This window comes from Phascolarctos cinereus, unplaced genomic scaffold (genome assembly GCF_003287225.1).
Source record: "Phascolarctos cinereus isolate Bilbo 61053 unplaced genomic scaffold, phaCin_HiC Scaffold_726;HRSCAF=1367, whole genome shotgun sequence".
In the NCBI taxonomy this organism is placed as follows: domain Eukaryota; kingdom Metazoa; phylum Chordata; class Mammalia; order Diprotodontia; family Phascolarctidae; genus Phascolarctos; species Phascolarctos cinereus.
This window is the reverse complement of record NW_027556098.1, coordinates 216,154,541-216,175,063: the sequence shown is the minus strand read 5'-3', so window position 1 is coordinate 216,175,063 and position 20,523 is coordinate 216,154,541. Positions and strand designations below refer to the sequence as shown.

General features: G+C 37.4%; 1 protein-coding gene across 4 annotated transcripts in view; it reads left to right on the top strand.

Annotated features, from left to right (window-relative positions):
- Positions 1-655: 655 nt before the first annotated feature.
- The window catches only part of RAPGEF4 (Rap guanine nucleotide exchange factor 4), a 351,123-nt gene continuing 331,255 nt past the window's right edge, over positions 656-20,523 (top strand). For all 4 annotated transcript variants that reach the window (XM_020990978.2, XM_020990976.2, XM_020990975.2 and 1 more), the window contains exon 1: positions 656-813. In XM_020990978.2, the coding sequence (XP_020846637.1) occupies positions 749-813 (65 nt within the window). In that variant the 5' untranslated portion in view covers positions 656-748. The remainder of the gene's footprint in view (positions 814-20,523) is intronic.

Sequence of the window (20,523 nt, the reverse complement as noted above, 5' to 3'; positions counted from 1 at the left end):
GGGGAGAGAAATGAAAGAAAGGTGAGGAGGAAACGCCAGCAAGTTTTGACAACTGCTGAGGAAGACTAATCGGTTTCTAAGGAAACACAGAGGCAGCAGCCATTTTAGTGGCAGATGCCGTATGAAAAATAATGACACTGACAACACATCTCTCTCCCCCCGCCCCCCTCGCCTCCCCTCCCACATCCCCCTCAAACCATTGCACCGAGCTGTGGGCCGGGCTGGCGCCAGTGAGAGCCAGGTGGGAGAAGAGCAAGCGAGCCAGGGAGTGAGCCAGTTCCCCTGGCCCGGCCACCTGTCGCACAGTAGCCACCTACCCTGGGGGGACCGCGAAGCTCTTCACTCCCTGCCTGCTCCAGGCAAGGAGACACACCTGGGACCCGCAGTGCGGTCTGCTGCGCTCTGCAGCCGTCACCGCCTGCTGCTGCTCAGCCGGAGCCCGGGGAGCCCGGGAAGCCCAGGGAACCGGGACGGGGGTTTTGAGGCCAGCCCTTGGAGCTGCTCCCGCTTCGCCAGCCCCCTCCTCTGCCTGAAGGCCGCAGGAGCCAGACTGAGAGGGAGGAACTGGGGTTGGGGGGAAGGGAGGGGGGATGTAGAGGAACCTACTGCTTACTGCTCTCTGGGCGAGAGGAAGGAGAGGAAGGAGGTGGTGGTGGTGGTGCAGGGGGTAGAGAGGAAAGCCAGCTGGAGAGGAAAAGGCACCGAGACACAAGGGAGGTGGCTGACTGGCTCCCTCTGACAGCCCAACATGGTCGCTGCACACGCTGCCCATTCTTCCTCCTCCGCAGAGTGGATCGCCTGCCTGGATAAAAGGTATCACAAGAACTCTTCCCCACCCCCAACGCCCCGTTTCCCCCCAACCTCCCCCAGCCCCCTCCCCCCCATCCCGGGCTGCTGCAGCAGCAGCAAAGAGCTGCTGGTTGCATTGCGGCGCCGGGCACCTCTGTATCCCGTGCCTCCCTTGCTAACACCAGCACCTGCTTCTTTGGAGATGAAGAGCAATCAGAGCCCGCAAGATTCCCGGGAAGAAGAGGGGATGGCAGGGGAGGAATTGGGGGGAGTGCAAGGGGAGGGGCCGTGGCCCAGCATCTCCCTAGGGGGTGCTAGGAGAGATACTCTCACACCCACTCTGTTGGAGTAATAATACACGTGGTGAAGGAAAATGAAATGTAGTTATCTTTTTTTAAAAAAAAACAAAACCCAAAACAGCACCCCAAATCCTCTATCTAGCCCTTCTCTGTCCTTCAACAGCTGTCTCGAAGCTGCCTCTTTGGGGAACCCCACTTCTGTTAGTGCAGGAAGGCAGAGGGAGAAAACGTATTTGACTGGCAGTTTGGACCAAGGAGGAAGGGGCATTTGTCTTAAATAACTCTTTCCTGAGGTTTGGAGTAAAAGATAAGGCAGCCTAGTGATTCTTTTCTTGCTCTGTGAATCAAAATATTGGGGCCCAGTTGAAAATTTCAAACCCCTTTGCATATTTATTCACAGCTCTCTGCTCAAGGTCTGTGCATTAGATAGGTCTTGAGGCCGCCTGGCTACTTTGTGTTTTTTGTTTGTTTGTTTGTTTGTTTGTTTTTTGTGGGGAGGCCATTCTGGTAAAGAGATACTCTTCCTTTTGCCACATAAACAAGCAAACAGCCAGATCATTTTAACTTTTAAGTAGAGTTCCATTAAGAAGGATTCTGTGTGTGTATTGGGGGTGGGGGGATAATTTTCCCAGGCTATGACAAGATAATTTTGTGTTTGACCAGATTGTGGGTTTAACAGTAAACATTACACAATATGTAAGACATCATAGTTTATTACCCTGATTAAGAGGTGCTGCATCTGAACTGTGCTTAGAATTAAAATCTAAACAAGGGATCTTGAAGAGAAAACCATTTCGAATTTTAGAGTTTGAGATGGTGCTGGTGGGGAATATTTCAATGTCATGTTGCTATCTGCATAACATCTCTATAGTTGTGTGAAATATTGTGCTCTGCCATATTGAAACCTTTACAGTGATCAGATTTGTAACCAATTAGAAATCGCAAATCTGACATATAGATTGTATGCTCCAAAATGATAGAAGTTTGTAGAAGATTTAAGCAGTTTGGAAAAAGAGGAATGCTACGTATTTTTAAAAATCTAATATAGCTGACAAACATGTAGGGAAAAGTCTGACTTTCATGTGCCATATAATTGCAAGATTCTTGGCAAAAGAGTACCCCTATTTATGTCTAAAACAATATGTACTAATATCAGAGAAGTCATATGCAATAAATAGCAAGAAAATTTCAGTGACAATTAAATCATACAAAATTATTTCCTGGAACTAGGAGCATTTTAAAATGAATAGTCTGCTAATGTGGTGAATAATCTGTATTTAATTGTTTATGAAAAATGGTTATAAAAATAGAAAACCTGGCTCCTGCACTTAATGCATCTATAAATTAACTAGTTATTAATGCTTTCTAATGACATGGCTTTAAAAATAATAAACTTCATTTTTCCATTTGCCCTAAGGTTTAATATGCGATCTCCTTGCATGTTTATGATGGCTAACAATTCACTGGGAACCTTTTAGACAACATTTTCCTATGATAAAATCGTATAGAAAAGTCAGTACTTAACTGTTCTATTTTTGAGCTGGTTCTTTTTGTAATGCTTCTGTCCTACTGAAACTGTTTGAAATTTGATTTTTAAAATATAAAGCTATTATTAACCAATCTGTCATCAGCCACACTGGCTAAAAATCTGCAAGTTAAAAGAAACCTTTAGTGTTTAATTACTTAAACAATGTTAAAGAGTTTCTCTTTGGGGTATAGTAAAAAGAGTAATAGGCTATATATAAAGCTGGAGACCAGGGTTCTAGCACCAGTACCGGTAATAATGCAGGATATGATTTTGGGCAAGTCAGTTCACCACTGTCTGCCTAAGCTTTCTGAGAGGCAGCGTGGTGTAGTGGATAGAGTGCTGGACTCGGAGTCAGGAGAGACCTGGGTTTGAATCCCACCTCTGACACTTCCTAGCTGTGTGACCATGGGCAAGTCACTTAAAATCTCAGTGCCTCAGTTTCCTCATCTGTAAAATGGGGATAATAATACCTGTAGTACTTACCTCCCCGGGAGAATATAATGATGAGGTAAGTACTACAGGTATTATCCCCATTTTAAAGATGAGAAAAACCTTACAGAGTTGTGGTCAGGATCAAATGAAATAATGTATGAGAAGTGATTTGCATACCTTGAAGCCATATATAAACAACCAACAACAATTATTATTAGTGGTATCTATAAAACAGGGATGATAATACCTGCCCTGCTTATCCCTGAGGGATGTTGAAAGATCAGATGAGCCAATGCACTTGAAATTACTTTGCAAAACCTAACGCAGTATAGAAGTATAAGATGGTATTGGTTTATGACAGCAATGACAACTTTACATTTCTCTCACTATTTCTAGAAGGTACTGTGTCTTCATGTGGATATATAATAAGTGATGAATAATGCATATGACTACTGATACAGAATCTAGTTTTATCCACGAAGGAGTTTATAATCTTCTTTCTTGTTTTTGGTTGTAGACACATAACCTGCAGTGTCTCAGTTGACTGGCATGTTTAAATGTCAAGAGAGATCACAGGCTAAACCAGACAACTTAGCTATCCTGGTGTGTCAAGAATGTTGTGATCTTTTCTAGCCAGCTGATGAATTCTTTAAATATTAATGTTTTCATTTTAAAAGATGCTTTGTATGTAGTTACTTTGCATCTGCCTTATCCTAAGTAGATGCTAGATCTTTCTTAATTTTGGTTTAATTAAAGAGGCTTTTTAGAAGTCCCTTAAAAATATATATATATTAATCAAACTCTGGGCCCTTAATACGAAATTTTATGGAGGAGACAAAAGAAGCATGTCAAAGAATATGCCATTGGTGTGTTTGGTAACTAACTCAGGGTAGTTTGGGGCAAATCACTTAACTCTGACTCAGTTTCCTCTGGGGTAGCTCTGTTGTTTTTAAGAAGTTACTCTGTAGTTGGGAAGATCATGCTTACAAGTAAATGAAATAACCAGACAAAAATATGATGTATCAGGGAAGCTTCAAGCTTCAAGCCCTCTGCTATTCCTTTACCTAGAGACTTTACACTCTCACTTTCTATTGTGACCTCTGCTTGGATCTGACCTGACTTGAACTCCATTCTCCCAGCTTCAATATCCTTCTGCCTCACTTCCCACATTCAATTAATTGCCATAACCTACTCATATTTTCCTGTTTTCTGACATCCCTACTTCCGTCAGCTGTTTCTTATATATGATTTTAAGTCCTACCATAAGCCCAGTTGCCTTTCTATAGATAGCCATGCTCCATTTTATCAATTCCCTCATTTAAAATGTGGTGCCCAGAACCAGAGATGCAGGGTTTCAAGACTGATTAGTCAAAATTGAGTTTAAAACTATTAAGCTATATCTCTCTCATCCTGTACTTGTGCAAATCTAAGTGGATGATTTCTTATTTATTTATTAATGCTAAGCTCTTCCAGGGCAGAGACTGTAATTTTTTATCATTGTACCATAAGTGGCAAACATAATACTTTAACATAGTATATACTTAATAATTATTTGATGAGTTGAATTGAATCTTTATTAAATTTAATATTTTTAACCTGTTGAAATTTTTTGGACCCTGATTCTATCACATAAAGGTTTTGACTATTCCTCTTAATTTGGTTTCATAAGTATGCTACCAGTTTATCTGTCCAAGTCCCTGACACCAATATTGAAAAGGAGAGGAACAGGGAAAAAAGTTGGTGGCATACTGTTTGAGACACTTTTAGGTTGTTATTAATAAAAACTCTCTGAATTCAAGTTGTTGAGAGACAAGTCCAACTAACTATATTATCATCTGTCTAGCATATGTTTCTTTCTTTGCCTTTTATTTTAATGTAATATTTTATTTTCCCCAATTATAAATTGAAATAATTTTTAAACATTTTTAAAAAAAGTTTGGAGTTCCAAATTCTGTCTCTTCCTCTCTCCCTCCCTTCCCCCCTCCCTGAGATGTCAAGCAATCTGATGTAGTTTATACATATGCAATCATGTAAAACATTTAGTCATTTCATACAAGAAGACCTGAAAGGAAGGAAGGAAGGAAGGAAGGAGGGAAGGAAGGAAGTTGGAAAGAAAGAAGGAAGGAAGTGAAAAATAGCATAGCATGTGTTTCTTCATCCTGTTGCCAAGGATATAATGAGAAATGATGTTAACTGTTTAGCTAAAATCCACACATACTATAGCATGTCTATATAATTTCCAAGATCTAGTAGTATGGGAACTCTATCAAACAAAGAAATGAGCTCAGTTTTATATAACTTGCTCCTGGTGAGCACAGAGATTATTGCTTGCGTTTCTAGGTCTTCACGAGTCATCTGTTTAATAACCCATTGCATAATTTTGCTTATTAGATTATAAACTTCTTGAGATCAAGGACAATTCCTTATACTTAATTTGATCACCCATAGCACCTAGCATATAGTGTTGGGGATTAACAGGGGGTAAATGCACTTTAATGGGGGGGCTCAGCTTTCTCAGCTTTCACCTGGTGGGTTAGGTGATGAGTCACTCCTACTTCTGAAGTTTTCACAGCAGGGAAAACACTGGGCTCCTCTCAGTTTGAAAATAAAATAATATACACATTTATTATATCCCTGGTATCACTTTTTTCAGCGGCACCTCAATGTTAGTTATTCCACACCTGGTCTGTTTTATGGTTTTTTCTGTTGTTTGTGTTTGTTCTAGTTGCCTAGCAACACCTTTTCTCCCATTCTGAGTCTCCTAACACCAACACAAATCAAAAAGTGTTCATGGGCAAAGAAATGTGTATAATGGCTCACACTTTTACACCCCTGTTTCTGGAGTGTTATTGTTATATCTCACTTCAAGATCTTTGCCTTGGGGTCTTTGTGCAATTCAGCCTGTGGTTGGCCTTGCAAGTTATCATATATGGCATATATATGGAAGACCTATGACTTGCATGGCCTAGAAGAGGTCCGTTATTGTATATACCCATAGCTCTATATAGTAGGGACCTTCTCTAGAGGAAGGGGAATATTGCAAAATGCAGGAATATAACAAGCAAGCAAAAGTTTCTCTCTCTCTTTCTCTCCCCCCCCCCCCATTTTGTTGTTGTTCAGTCATTTTTCAGTTATATCTGATGCTTCATGACCACATTTGGGGTTTTCTTGGCAAAGATACTATTGCCATTTCCTTCTTCAGTTCATTTTACAGATGAGGAAACTGAGGCAAACAGGGTTAAGTGACTTGCCCAGGGCCACACAGATAGTAATTGTCTGAGGCCAGACTTGAACTCAAAAAATGAGTCTTCCTGATTCTAGGCCTAGCACTCTAGCCACTGCACCACCTAGCTGCTATGATATGTATGTATGTGTGTATGTGTATGTATAGGTATATATGTGTTTTCAATATTTATATAGCACTTTAAGGTTTGCAAAGTGTTGTCTATATTGTTTCATTTGATCCTTACAATAAACCTGTGAAGTACATGCTATTGTTATGTTTATTATTATTATTATTAAGAATAGGATGGTAGATACAGAGCAAAGAGGAGCCTTAATCACAATAATGATGATGATTGATGATGATAAAAACTAGTATTTACATAGGACTTTAAGGTTTCTGAGTGACTTGCCTATGGTTACACAGGTAACAGGGTAGGATTTGAATTCAAATCTTTGTACTCCAGAGTCAGTCTTCTTTACCTTGTATCACTTTGCTTCATGTGTCTGTGTGTGTGTGTGTATCTCTGTGTTATCTAATACAAACATTTGTCTCAGCATGCAAGATTTCTTATGCTGTGGCATTACTCTTCAATTATATCACACATGTTTGACCAGAACTCACACTGACTCAAAAAATCACCATCTGAACTACATATATGACTCCAATATAAATGCATCAATATATTTCTGTATTCATGATCATACTGAGTTCAGTATCCCATCCTTTAGTACAGATCTTAACCTATTCATGCTCTCCCCTTCTGTGTAATTCTTGTCTGTACCTTTTCAGCAATCTACCATAGGGATTCTAGCTGATGTGCTGGAAGCTTTCTCCAAATCTTTTATTATTTAATAGATATTGTTGCAACAATTGGACTTTCCACACGTTATCACTTGCTCTCATTATCTGATCAGTCTAGCTCATTTTCTACTTATACATTAATTTGATAATACCTTTTATATCACTTTATACCATCAATCATCATTGGTATTTACTATACCTTATTTATTCTGTTCCATTGTAAGTGTTGCCCTTTGAATCACTTGCCATTTTGATTTTTTTTTTTGTGGAAATTGTAGTATCCTGTAATTTTGAACTATATAACACCCGCAGAAGGATACTGCAGTTGAAAAGATGGACTTTGGTTTCAGAGAATGAGCTCAAAGTAGATTATAATTGTAGGATGATGGTGAGAAGGAGTAGCTGCTCAACTTTTATCTTGCTTCTGTTTTTTTTTTCTGTCAAAGATTATTATCTTTGAACTGGAAAGGAGAAAATAAAAGTGGCTAATAAGAGTTGATAAATTACAGAGACATTAATAAAGATAAAATTAATATCATAATAAAATATCATAAAGAAGAAATAATAAAGATAATAAATAAAAAGAGACTAAGAAAATATCTAGGGGTCTTTGCTCAATCAATCAATAAGCATTTATTAACTATTGTAGCAGTCACTGTACTAGATATTGGAGAAACAAATACAAGATCAAGATAGTCCCTGCCTTCAAGGGAATTTACATTCTCCTGGGCAAAAGGGTATAGGGCGTGTTTACGGATAAATAAACATAGGATATATGCAAAATGAACATATGGTGATGGTGAGGCATTGTTGATAATTGAGAGAATCAGCAAAGACCTTTTGAAGGAATGCCACTTGAAATGGAACCCTGAGAGGAGCTGATAGTTTTAAGAGATGGTGGGAAGAGGGGTGTGTGATGGACTATCCAAAGGCGTATAGATGAGAGATAGAATGTCACATATAGGGAAGGAACAGCAATTTGGCCGGGTGGGGTTACATGTAGAATCCTCCAGGAGGAGTCATGTATAACGAGCCTTCTATATAACGGAGGAACACTAGAAACCTTTCCAATATGTTCAGAGATAAAGCAAGAATTTTCCTTTTCATTCCTATTATTTTATGTAGTTCTATAACAATAAAACAAAAATAGAAATGAAAAGAATGAGCATAAGCAAAAAGCAAACAAAATACTTTAGTGGGAACTTACTTTTTACTTTACCTCTAATTGTGTACAAAGATTGTCACCTTTCATGAAATTTTAGGTACCTGGGGAAGCAGTATCAGCCTTCAAACTATATTACCAAGCTATAAACATCAAAAGTTTGGAACTGGCTAAGAAATAAAGTGTTTGATCAATGGAAAAGACCAGGTACACAATACATAAATTACCATAGTAATTTAGTGTTTGATAAACCCAAGAGCCAAGCTTTTGGGACAAGAACTCATTGTTTGACAAAAATGGCTAGGAAAATTGGAAAGCAGTTTGGCAGAAACTAGGCATAGCCAACATCTCACTCTATATACCAAAATGGACACATGGTTTAGACATAAAGGTTAATATAAGTAAATTAGGGGAGCAGGGGAAAATGTATCTGTTAGATCTTTGGATAAAGGAAGAATTTATGACCAAACAAGTGATAGCATCATGGGAAGCAAAATGAATAATTTTGATTAAATTAAATTAAAAAGCCTTTGCACAAACAAAACTAATGCAGCCAAAATTAGCAGGAAAATAAGAAACTAGGGAAAATTTTGTAGCAAGTTCCTCTGAAAAAGATCTCATTTTTTAAATACATGGAGAACTGAGCCACATTTATAAAAATAAGAGTGGTTCCCCAATTGACAAATGGTCAAAGGATTTAAACAGGCAGTTAGCAGAAGAAATCAAAGCTATCAATAGTCACATAAAAATGCTTTACATCGCTACTGATTAGAGAATGCAAAATTAAAATAACTCTGAGGTACCACTTCACATCTATCAGATTTGCTAACATGACAAAAATGGAAAATGACATGCTGGAGGGGATGTGGAAAAATTGGGACACTAACGCATTGGTGATGGAGTTGTGAACTGGTGCAACCATTCTAGAGAGCAATTTGGAACTATGCCTAAAGGAACATAAAACTGTGCATATCCTTTGACCCAACAATACCACTACTAGGTCTATATCCCAAAGAGATCAGAGAAAAAGGAAGAGCCCTTATTTATACAAAAATATTTATAGTGGCTCTTTTTGTGGTGGCTAAGAATTGGAAATAGGGGGGATGCCCATCCATCGGGGAATGGCTGAACAAGCTGGGGTATATGGTTGTGATGGAATACCATGGTGCTGTAAGAAATGACAAGCAGGATGTTTTCAGAAAAATCTGGGAAGACTTCTATGAACTCATGCAAAGTGATGTGAACAGAACCAGGGAAACATTGTCCACAGTAACAGCAATATCGTAAGGATGATCAATTGTAAAAGACTTAGTTGTTCTGATCAAGACAATGATCCAAGACAATTCCAAAGAAGCCATGATGAAAAATGTTATACACCTCCACAGAGAGAACTGATGAACTCTGAATTCAGATTGAAGCATATTTTTAAACTTTCTTTACTTTTTTTGTTTTTTTTTTGCAACATGGCTAATATGGAAATATGTTTTGCATGATCTCACATGTATAATCAATACCAAATTGATTGCCTTTTCAAGGAGGGGAGAGGGGCAGGAGGGAGGAAGAGAATTTAAAACTTAAAATTGAAAAAAAAAAGAATGCTAAATTTTTTACACATAATTGTAAATATTTAATGAAATAAAATTTAAAAATATATTTTTAAAAAGGTACCTTGGAGCAAGGTAAGAAAGGCCTGTTAGAGATAGGACCTTCAATGTGATCTTCTGAGATTACAATCCATGGGCTTGATAAGGATGGCGCTGCCTCCTTTCAGTTAGCTTGATAGTTTTACCTTGAGAAAACACTGATATTTGCTACTTGCTCTCATTTTATGTGGAAGAACATTATTCTCACTGTCTCTATCTCTCAATCTTTTCTCTCTCCTATCCCTATCACCTTCTCCTCTTCCCCTCTTTTCCTCCCTCCCACTCAGATCCCATCCCTGATCTTTGTGGAAACTTCAAGCTGCTCTGTGTCTGACCTGAGTTAGTTTATCTTTCCCTAGATTTCCTGTGGGCCCGCCATCTTAGTGCCAGGCTTATGGTAGACCTCCAATTGGCTTTAGCCCTCTTGCAGTTCAGAGCCTCTGAACTCAAGTGATCCACTAGCTTTAGCCTCCTGATAGCAGGGCCTATAGATGTGCATGTACTACCACACCTGGCAAAATCCTGTCCTCTCAAGAAATCACACCAATAGAAACAGGCAAAAGCTCTTTATATATACAGGTTATCTCTTCTGCATGTACTTATTTCACAAAATAAAAGTAAATTAAATTCCCTTTGATGCTTATGATCCTCCTTGAGAAAAATGGAAGCTGACCATTGAATTCTGAAGAGTACATTAAGAAGAAGGCAAAATTTCTGTCCTTTAAATCAGTTTCCCAAGATGTACTTACATAGTTTTCACTGACTTTTGAGCTTCTTATATTTCTGGTGGATAGATAAGCTTCTCCATCCTGCCCAGAGGATTTTCTTTTTCATTCTTAACCAAATTATTTTGACAGTGATGAATTTTTTTTTTGTAAAGTATGTGCTGTGCAATCCTAAATGTGCTACTCCAAAAAATTTACCCCAAGATATCCAGGAGAGTTAACTGACTTGACATTTTGAGCATTTGTTTGCTGTCTTTGAAGGCTTTAAACAGTATCCTCTTACTCTATAATTTAAAGTGTTCCTGTGTTGAACTAATCATTTTGATACAGGTGTGTGATGTTTGTTAATGTTCCTTATTGTGGTACCTAAGATGACAAGCAACTGGTGGTCATGGATGGCATCTCTTTCATTGTCTCCATTGTGTCAGATTCAGTGTTATGACCACATAGTGATAGCAACCCAGCCAAGGAAAACAAAAACTGCTTCATTTCCCTTTGTTGCAGTTTGGAAGCTTAGACAAAGAGTGACCCCTTCGGCACGTCATTGTATGATTCCTCTGAGATGATGACTTCTTGGAAGGGTGGCTAGGGGGATTGTGTTGTTATTTGTTTTTCTACTCCTAGGGGGTATGATTGTTGCTTGATAAGCACTTCTGCCAGTATTAGGAGAAAGTTCTGATATAGAACCTGTCCCATCAACTTTAGGGAGTTCCAATTAGAATACTGTATAGACACTTGATAAATATTTCTTGAAGGCTTTCTAAAGATATAATTAAATAAGATATCAGGTCTTATATTTAGTTGCTCAAAATAATTACTCAGAGCAGCAGTTTCTGTTAAATTGTCCAGATGATTACTGCTTCTCACCTACCCCAATAGAACCTTGCAATAATGTCCTCAATAGAAAATATAATTTGGTGCTTCAGAATTTCATTACAAGAGTGTCAACAGAATGTTGTTATGAGATAGTCTTACCTATTAGAAAGGGCTTTGTGGACATTTATACACTCTAATGTAAAAACTAGGATAAGGTAAGCTTTTATTCTTTTTCATTCTTAGATGCTTTCACTGACATTATAGCTCTTCAGTTTATGACTACTCCCTTATCATTTTCACAATTGAATTTCACATGCTCTGGTTTGCTTTTGTTCTTACTGCTTTCAACAGCTTCGTTTTAATCACTTTAGAGCTGTGCTTTGCCAAATTTCTCTGCCCATGAACATTTTTGAGTTTGAGATATAGAGAGATAGAAGCCGCAAATGCTGATCCTATGGACTGTGATAAAGGGATAAGCAGAGAGGATCAAGGCAAAGTTTGGAACAAAATATAAGAAATTAGGCCACTTTCATACCAAAAATATTGTCACCTGTAGTTACAGTATTTAATATTTTTGAGGGAAAATATTATTAGACTAAAGAATTTTTCAAAGAATCCCTAGTGTCATTGTGTGGAATATCAGGATTCCTTTCCGGGAAGAGGGAAGAGAGAGAGAGAGAGAGAGAGAAGGAGAGAGAGAGAGAGAGAGAGAGAGAGAGAGAGAGAGAGAGAGATGAAGAGGAGAGGAAAAAAGAGAGAAGAAGAGAAAAGAAGAGAGGAGAGGAGAAGAAAAAAGAAGAGAAGACAGAAGAGGAGAAAAGAGGAGAATGGAGGAGAGGAAAGGAGAAAAGAGGAGAGGGAAGGAAAGGAGAGAGACCACACCAAGTAAGACCTTTTAATGGCAGAATAGTACAAATGTGCAGGATACAGTACTGTTGGATGGTTTTCCCCATGTGTCCATATGATTATATTCCCTTGTTCTTGGGGTAGTTTTGTATATGAGATTGTGCTGCAAACCACCCTTGGTCTTAGACTCAAGAGAGCATTAAAGAGTTTTTTTGTGATGAAAATCCATCATAAAGATTATACTTGAAGATATCTGAGTCATTCTCTATCCTGAACATATGCCAGGCTGCCTATTACTAAATTAACATGGGATTTGTGGTTTCTCACAAGAATTTTGATGAAAAGTTGCCTCCTCTTGCTTATACAAATTGTTTTAATTATCTTACTGAATTAAATTAAGCTCAGCTAACTTTTATGGTGTGTCTATTCTGTGCAAGAGACTGTGCTTTTCCTTTATAGAAAATAGAAAATAATAAGTTCACACTGACTACTGTACCTCAGTGGAATGAGGAGACGAAGCAAACATATAATTACATATAATATAAGGTATAACATGATAAGGGCAAGAAGAGGTCACTTTCAGTTGGAGAAATTATGGAAGATTTATTGATGAATGTAGATCTTGATGTAGGGCTGAAGGGAGGGAAAGAATACCATAAGCAGAGGTATGGAAGGAAGGAGTATGTTTCAGGCACAGTGTTCCTAAGCATGGAGGGAAGAAGGAGGAGGGGACAATATTGGATCAGGGAACTCTTCTTATATTCTCATAAGATTCATATTCAAAATGATAATATTGGAGCTCCATTGTGATATGACAATGTCCCCTCTCTCCCTCAGCCTCCTGGAAAATGTAGTAATGCCAGATGTGTTTTTGCTTATTCTTTGATTATGGTGCCTGACATATAGTAAGAATTTAATAAATGTTTGTTGATTGACTGATATATGAGTATTTGTGCTTAAATCAGTGACTAGATGTCGATTTTAATTCTAAGGAAAACTGTATATAGAAAAACATTCCCCTCAGTGAGAATGATTGTAAGTAAAGTTCTCTTATTGTTCTGTCAGTCATTTTCTTAGCAAATCTGATTATGTAAAAAAAAATCTATCAAATCATGTCTATGTGACATTAAATTATAACATTAAAGAAGAGGAAGTAACACCTGTTTGCCACTGCAACCTAAGGACCATCCTATCTGACTTGCTATTAACAAACCTTCTGCATATGTTGTTTCCCCTTTAGAACAAGAGCTTCTTGAGAAGGACTGTCTTGCTCTTCTATTTGTGTTCCCAACATTTAGCACAGTGATTTGCACATAGTAAGTGCTTAATAAATAAATGCCTTTTTCATTCATTCACTCATCTTACATTTTTAAGTGTTTTACAATTACCTTATGTGGTTTCATGTTATTAAAGACCTTACTTATATAAATATATTTTATTGATATCTTTTGTTTTTATATTGTTTCAATTTCCCTCTGTATTCCTCCCCATTATGCCACCCCAGAGAACCATACCTTATGTAATGGGGCTTTGGTTCATGCTCAGATCATCCAAGATGGAGGCATTTATATGGGAGATAACAGGGGCCTGCTTCTGTGAGAAGATATCAGCAATGGACTACCCCGTGGGTGAGAATAGCCTCTTTCCATTGGCTTCATAGCCAGAAGTCTATATATCTTTAAAATTACCACACTGGTAAGAGGCTCTCTCTGTCTTCCTAGAATGCCCAAGAGTGGAGGATTTGTTCACCCACTGAGTAGCATCATATAGTAATTGATGAAGCGCCTCAGGGCCGCTTCCCATACCCGTAGGCCCTGTAACCCCAAGAAATGGGTTTGGGGTTTTGGTCTTCTTTGGATTGTCCTTTTCAGTTATAAATTCATAGATTAGAGTTCCCAGATCTGGGAGTTCAAGCCATGGTGAACTTGAGGCCCAGGAATCCACACTGGCTATTGCCTTGAGAAGTTTAGTAGGGGCTTTGGACTTAAAATTTTTTTCTTAAAATTTTTGGAATTTTTTTAAAAGAGAAAAGGGAGAAAAGAAAAAAAATAGCATACTTATCAATACATAAAAAGCCCTGACTATATCTAGATATAGATATAATAGGAATCTATATTTTTATCTATATATAGTTTCATAATCATGAACAACACACACACACACACACGCAGACACACACCCCACTCTTCAAAGGAGCAGGGAGGAATGTCATCTCTTTTGGGTTAATTTTGTTCTTTGTAATTTTGAAACTTTCATTTTTGATTTTTGTGACTGTGCTTTCCTCCATTATTGTAGTTTTTGTATTGTTTTCTTGGCTCTGCTTACATCACTCTGCATAAGTTAATCTAAGTCTTTCCATACTTCTCTTTATTGATCATATTCATCCTTTCTTACAGCATTATATTATTCCATTGCATTTACGTACCACTATTTGCTTAATCATTCCTTAATCAATGGGTATCTACTTTGTATGATCTCATTGGAGTCTATGTCTAGCAGTGGAATCTCTGGGTCAAAGGCTATGGATATTTTTACTAATTTCTTTGCATAATTCCAGATTGCTTTCCATGTGGCGTTTTACTAATTTCTCACTCTACCAACAACGCATTAATGTTCCCATCTTTCCATAACCCCTCCTTTATGATCCCCATCTTTTGTCATTTTTGCTAATTTATTGCCTGTGAAGTGAAACATGAAGGTTGTTTTGATTTACCTTTTTGACACTTTGTTATTAGTGATTTGGAGCATTCTTTCATATGGCTGTTAATAGTTTGAAGTTCTTTTGAGAACTATTTGTCCATATCCTTTGCCCATTTGCCTGTTATATGATGGCTTTTGAAGATCTTCTATGATAAATGGAGAAATAATCTGGGGGGTGTCTAAATTAAGGAAATATATTTCTCCTTTTTCATTCCCAGGAAATTCCTCAGTTATTTAAACATTTAATTCAACTTTGAACAACAACAAAATAGCACTGCTGGCTAATTGGAGTAGCCTCAGTAGGAAAAGCAATTAGATTTAAAAGAATACTGTGAAGTACTTTAGACCCATCTCTTAGTGAAAGATTAAAAAGGAAACCAATTAATATTTAAGGCAAGGGTACATTAGACAAGCACCAATGAATAACACTTGTTCTTGGGATCATTCTAAAAGGGGAACACAAAGAAAGAGAACTTTATACTTTAAGGAGAACATTGCTTGACCTCAATAAATTTAAAATGTAAAGCAGGGATTTACAATCCTTGGGTGGGATTATACTCCACCAGAATTTCACCAGTTATCCAAAGGTATCCTCTGATCCTGGATTTAGAATTGGATGGGGTATTAGGGGCTATTTGGTCCAACTTCCTCATTTTACATGTGAAGAAACTGAGGCCCAGAAAGACTGAGTGACTTGCCTGAGGTCATGTAAATAGCAAGTGTCAAAGTCAGGATTTAAATTCAGGTCCTCTGGCTCCAAATCCAGCATTTTCCTTACCATACCAAGCTGTTATAATAAGCAAATTAGAAAAAAAAAAAAGCTTAGCTACCCTGTTCTATAGTGTTTATCCTAAGTAGGGAATGGACGTACTTCAAGACAATGGCAAAATCTTGGTGAGTATACACCTCCCTGTTTTGTGCTTTGCTTGTTGAACAGGGTTATCTCTGTGTTTCCATATATCAAGGAAGCTTATGAATTCTTAACATTTCCACCACAGTTTTTAAGGTGGTTTTTGTTCTACCAAGTCAAATGCTCAGTTGCAAATGACAACAACAAAAATAGTGGGATCTTATATTCACCACACCTTCCAGTCATTTGTGTGAACATAAACATGAATACTTTTTCATGAGTTCAACCCAGAATTGAATGAGAGGAAAAAAGAGGGGTGGGTTGGATTTGGGAAGTTGAAAACTCACTAAAACCAATCCTTTCAGCCTATATTGTGAGGCAAGACAGTAGAGTTAGAATAAGTTCTGGATTGGGCATTAGAAGACACCGTAGGTTCAAGTCCCAGCTTAATTCTTTTGTGACTTTGGCTATGACTCAGGGGAGTTGGGACTAAATGACTCTAAGGTCCTTTCCAGTTTAAATTTATGATCTATAAATATTTGTGAATCTTAAAATTATAAATGATCCGAAGGACAATGGAGAAATGTATAGAGAACAAACAGAGGTCTAAGGAATGTTGTCAAGGAAATGTATGATTGTGTCTGATCCTGTGGTGAGAATAAAGCATTATTGATCTGTGTGTCTCAGTGATATCCTCAAAATAGAAGTCCTTGAGCAGCAGTTCCCAAATGTTTCCATTCCAATACTCCCTTGGTTTTCAGTAAGCCTTCCCATATACCCTATGAAAGGAAATACATTCTAGAGTCTACAGTATATATGCACAGAAGAAATAAAATTAACAGATTAATTTTCATGAAGAAAACTTTATTAAGTACATACAATTTTTAGAATCATAAAGTTATTAAATTTTTATCAGAATACATTCATTTTAGTGAGACCTTTGATTCTATTTCTTGTCAATCAAGTTTTATTCTCATTCTTGTTTCTGAAAAAGATACCTGTATATTAATTTATTTCTTGCTTTAGATTTAATGGATAACATTATGGATGAGAGAATCCTGATTGACAGAGATAAATTGTTATAAAGGGAATTAAAGCCATATGAACATGTTTACAAGGAAAAGGATATGCTTCTTCAATGGTACCTCCAAAATTTTGTTACTTCATTGATTGAAAATCAATTCAGATTTCCTGACTGTTGTGGAAATCAATTAGCTCATTGTTTGCTGGGTCATTGTGGCCTCTTTTATCTAGCTCAGTAAAAGAAGAGTTTCATATCCAAATCTCATTCATTTGTTTCTAGTCACAACGAGGAACACTATTAGGTTCCTTTTTCCTACAGTTTTGTGTTTTTTTTTTTGCAGCATAAGGCCTGGTTGCCTTGATAAATGCCCTGCCTGCTGCTTTTCAGAGCTTTAATCCTCCTTCCTACTCCTCCTTTTATTCTACTCAAAAGTTACAAGAATTAGTCCCTTCCCTGCCTATTCTCATAGCATTCCAGAATGAAATAACTTGGAACCTTAGTAAACCACTAAAAGGTTGCTGACAGCAGTGCTAAAATAATTTTATTTGATATGCATTTAAAAAGAGACTGAAGAAAGAGACTGGTAAAAGAAAGATAATGAAGAAAGAGGAAAGAAATAATAAATGATAAGGAATCCGTAATAGGATTGTTGGTGCTTAGACACAGATCATGGAAGAGAGATTGGACTTGTTTGATTTGATGCCAAGGAGTAGACCTAGGAGCAATACCAAATCAAACAAGTTCAATCTGTCTTCCAAATGACAGTCCTTCAATACTTGACAATAGGGATGTACTTCCTATTTGTAATGCATAATGACAATTCTCTCAGAAGTAATAAAAATATTCCTATTTTCTTATCCAATTTTATTGCTTCCTCTTTAAAAAAATAGTCCTAATAGCTTACAATGGAAAACTAGTGATTTCATTAGAAAGAATACTGGATCTGTGGTCAGAGAAACCTTGGTTCAAATCCAAACTCTGTAATTTGAGTAGCTTTGGGCAAATCACTGCCCTTTCTGGTACTCGGAGTCCTCATCTGTAAAATGAAGCTGTTGGGCTAACTAGATGACTTCTAAGGTTCTTTCCAGCCCTACATTTATAATCTGCTTATAGTGTATCACAAGGTGTCATAATCTTCCTAATCAAACCAAATATATTTTGCTTGTCTTTTGTTCTATGTAGGTATCTTCAGACAATAATTCATAATGTCCTGTAGGTTCATTTCTAGAATTATAACTGATGGTATGGATATCCATCGATATTGATTGGATTATTTGCCCCAAATTCATCAGTTAATACTAGACTTCACAGATACTTCTCTGCCACTTTTGGCTTGCTCTGATGCCTTCATAAAGGCTTCTTTCAATTTATTACAGACTTGCATTTTGCTACTTTCTATCTTCAATTGACTAGACTTCTTGCATTAGATTTTTTTAGACAAGTGTCACAGAAAAACTTATAGCTAGTTTTAATTAAAAACATCCCACCAACTTCTAGGATGTGTGTTGGGATCAGTTCAGACATCTCCATCATGACTAAATCTCAGTATCACTGAATAATGATACCAAATGCTCAGATTGATTTTTCTGAGCCTCATTTGTATTATATGTTATCACGACTATGTCTCTTACTTCCTTTTCTTTCCCTCAACAAAAAATTCATCCCTAAATGACCAACCTTCTAATGATGAGTCTCCATATTTAGTTGGCTGGGCTGGTTGTCAAACATATAATAGACGTATATACTGTTGCCAAGTTCAATTTATTACTTGTATCCTTCTGTGGTTACAACCAGGTGAACTTGATAGAACTATGTGCCAATTCAGAATAAATAGATCTGAATAGAGACCTTAAGTCTTTTGTTTTTCTAAAGCTGGATACTTTAGTGACTATAGTTTTTAGCATGTATGTTAGCCTGTCATAGAGACTTTTTGCTTGCCTTCAGTTTATTTTCTCAGTTATGATCCATATTGAAGTTATTTGATGACCTCTGAACATTTGAAGTGTGAAGCATTTAGATGTTTGAAATATACAAATATTTTTCATTGTATAGGTAAAGAATCCAGAAAGTGATGGAATTTTTCAGTTTTCCTTTGGACATATAGCATTGGGCTGTAGACATAATTCTTCCCACTTTGACAGTAGGTTGACATTCTGTTTTGCAAACAGAGTACATCTTGCAAAACTTTCAGAAAAAGTCTTATAATCTCCTTGTAAGGACATAGGCACCAAATTAACAAATATGAAATATCTTACATTCAGCCCAGGAAGCAATCGTATGGTGCATGAAATCAATTGGTCAGACACTTGAGTGAGGATTGTGAACTAGACATGTAGCCAAAGAGTGATATCAAAGTTAATGACACCAAGATAACAGAAGATAAGATAACAGAGTACCAGGTAGAGGAAGTGCAGAGGAAATGGTGTACAGGTGACAAAAAGAAACTATGAAAGCACAGGGTGCTATTTGTCTGTAACAGATGGGAAAAAAGAACAAGGAATCAACAGCAAACTGATAAATACTAAACAGCAAGGGAGCAAACTATCACAGCGGAGGCACATAAACCGCTGTGAAACTCTCAGACGGTATTATCGTTAAAGCCAAAGCTGGCAAGCAATTAACAAATAAACAGCATACATCTCCTCTTGTCCTATGTCACTGGGAACATATCCTTCTGAGAAGAAGGCACACCTTGGTGAAAGTCCTTGGTTTGTGCTCACAGTACACATTTTAAAACATTCATTTACTAATTTCACAATTCTGGTTATTCTTTAGTTCATGTATGTGCACCCACAGTAGGTTACCAAAAAAAGAAAGTTGGCATATAGAAGTGTAAACTATAAGGGATATGAAACTTGTATGTTATTGCTACCCAGACTCCAGTCTACATGAGTAAGACTATCTCTATTACAGCAGCATTTTTAGTTTGACACTTATTTACCAAAAATCTAGAACAATTTAACCAATCTGTTCAAATCTTAATTTTGCTACAATAGTAACATTTTTCTGACTTCTTTTCAGGTGAACTATTTTACCACACCTTTCCATCTTATATAGGTCTTATAACCTATCTGAGATTTAATCATTTTGCAAGACACTCAGGAATTTAGAAGTATTGAAAAAGTCAGGTTAAGCTAACAGGTTAAGTAAAGCTCTGGCTGTCTTTGATTGGCCAACAATAGGTCCCAGGCCAAGTCCCACTTGGTCATTGTTTGGGCCCCGATTGGCTCAGAGTGAATGCAAATATCAATTGTTTCTGTTTTGGCCGGAAACTGTGAGGGTCTTCTCCTCTCAGATTGATTTTTTTTTAAACTAGGTAAAAAACTGCCTCATTTCTTACCTAGCCTTAATCACTGATTGGGCATTGACTCAGTCATATTGAGGCTTGTTTAAGATCTTAGCTTAAAAAGGCCAAGGTCTCCCACTGCCTCTGGGGACATCTCTAGTCATCCTGCTCTATATCTTGCCACTGGACCCAGATGGCTCTGGAGGAGAAAATGAGGCTGGTCTTCCTCATTAAATCCAATTCACTTGCATGTCATGGCATTATCTCTCTGATGTCATGCTCATCTTCAAGAATGAAGGACAAACAACAACGAGAGAGAGAGAGAGAGAGAGAGAGAGAGAGAGAGAGAGAGAGAGAGAGAGAGAGAGAGAGAGAGAGAGAGAGAGATTAAGTTCA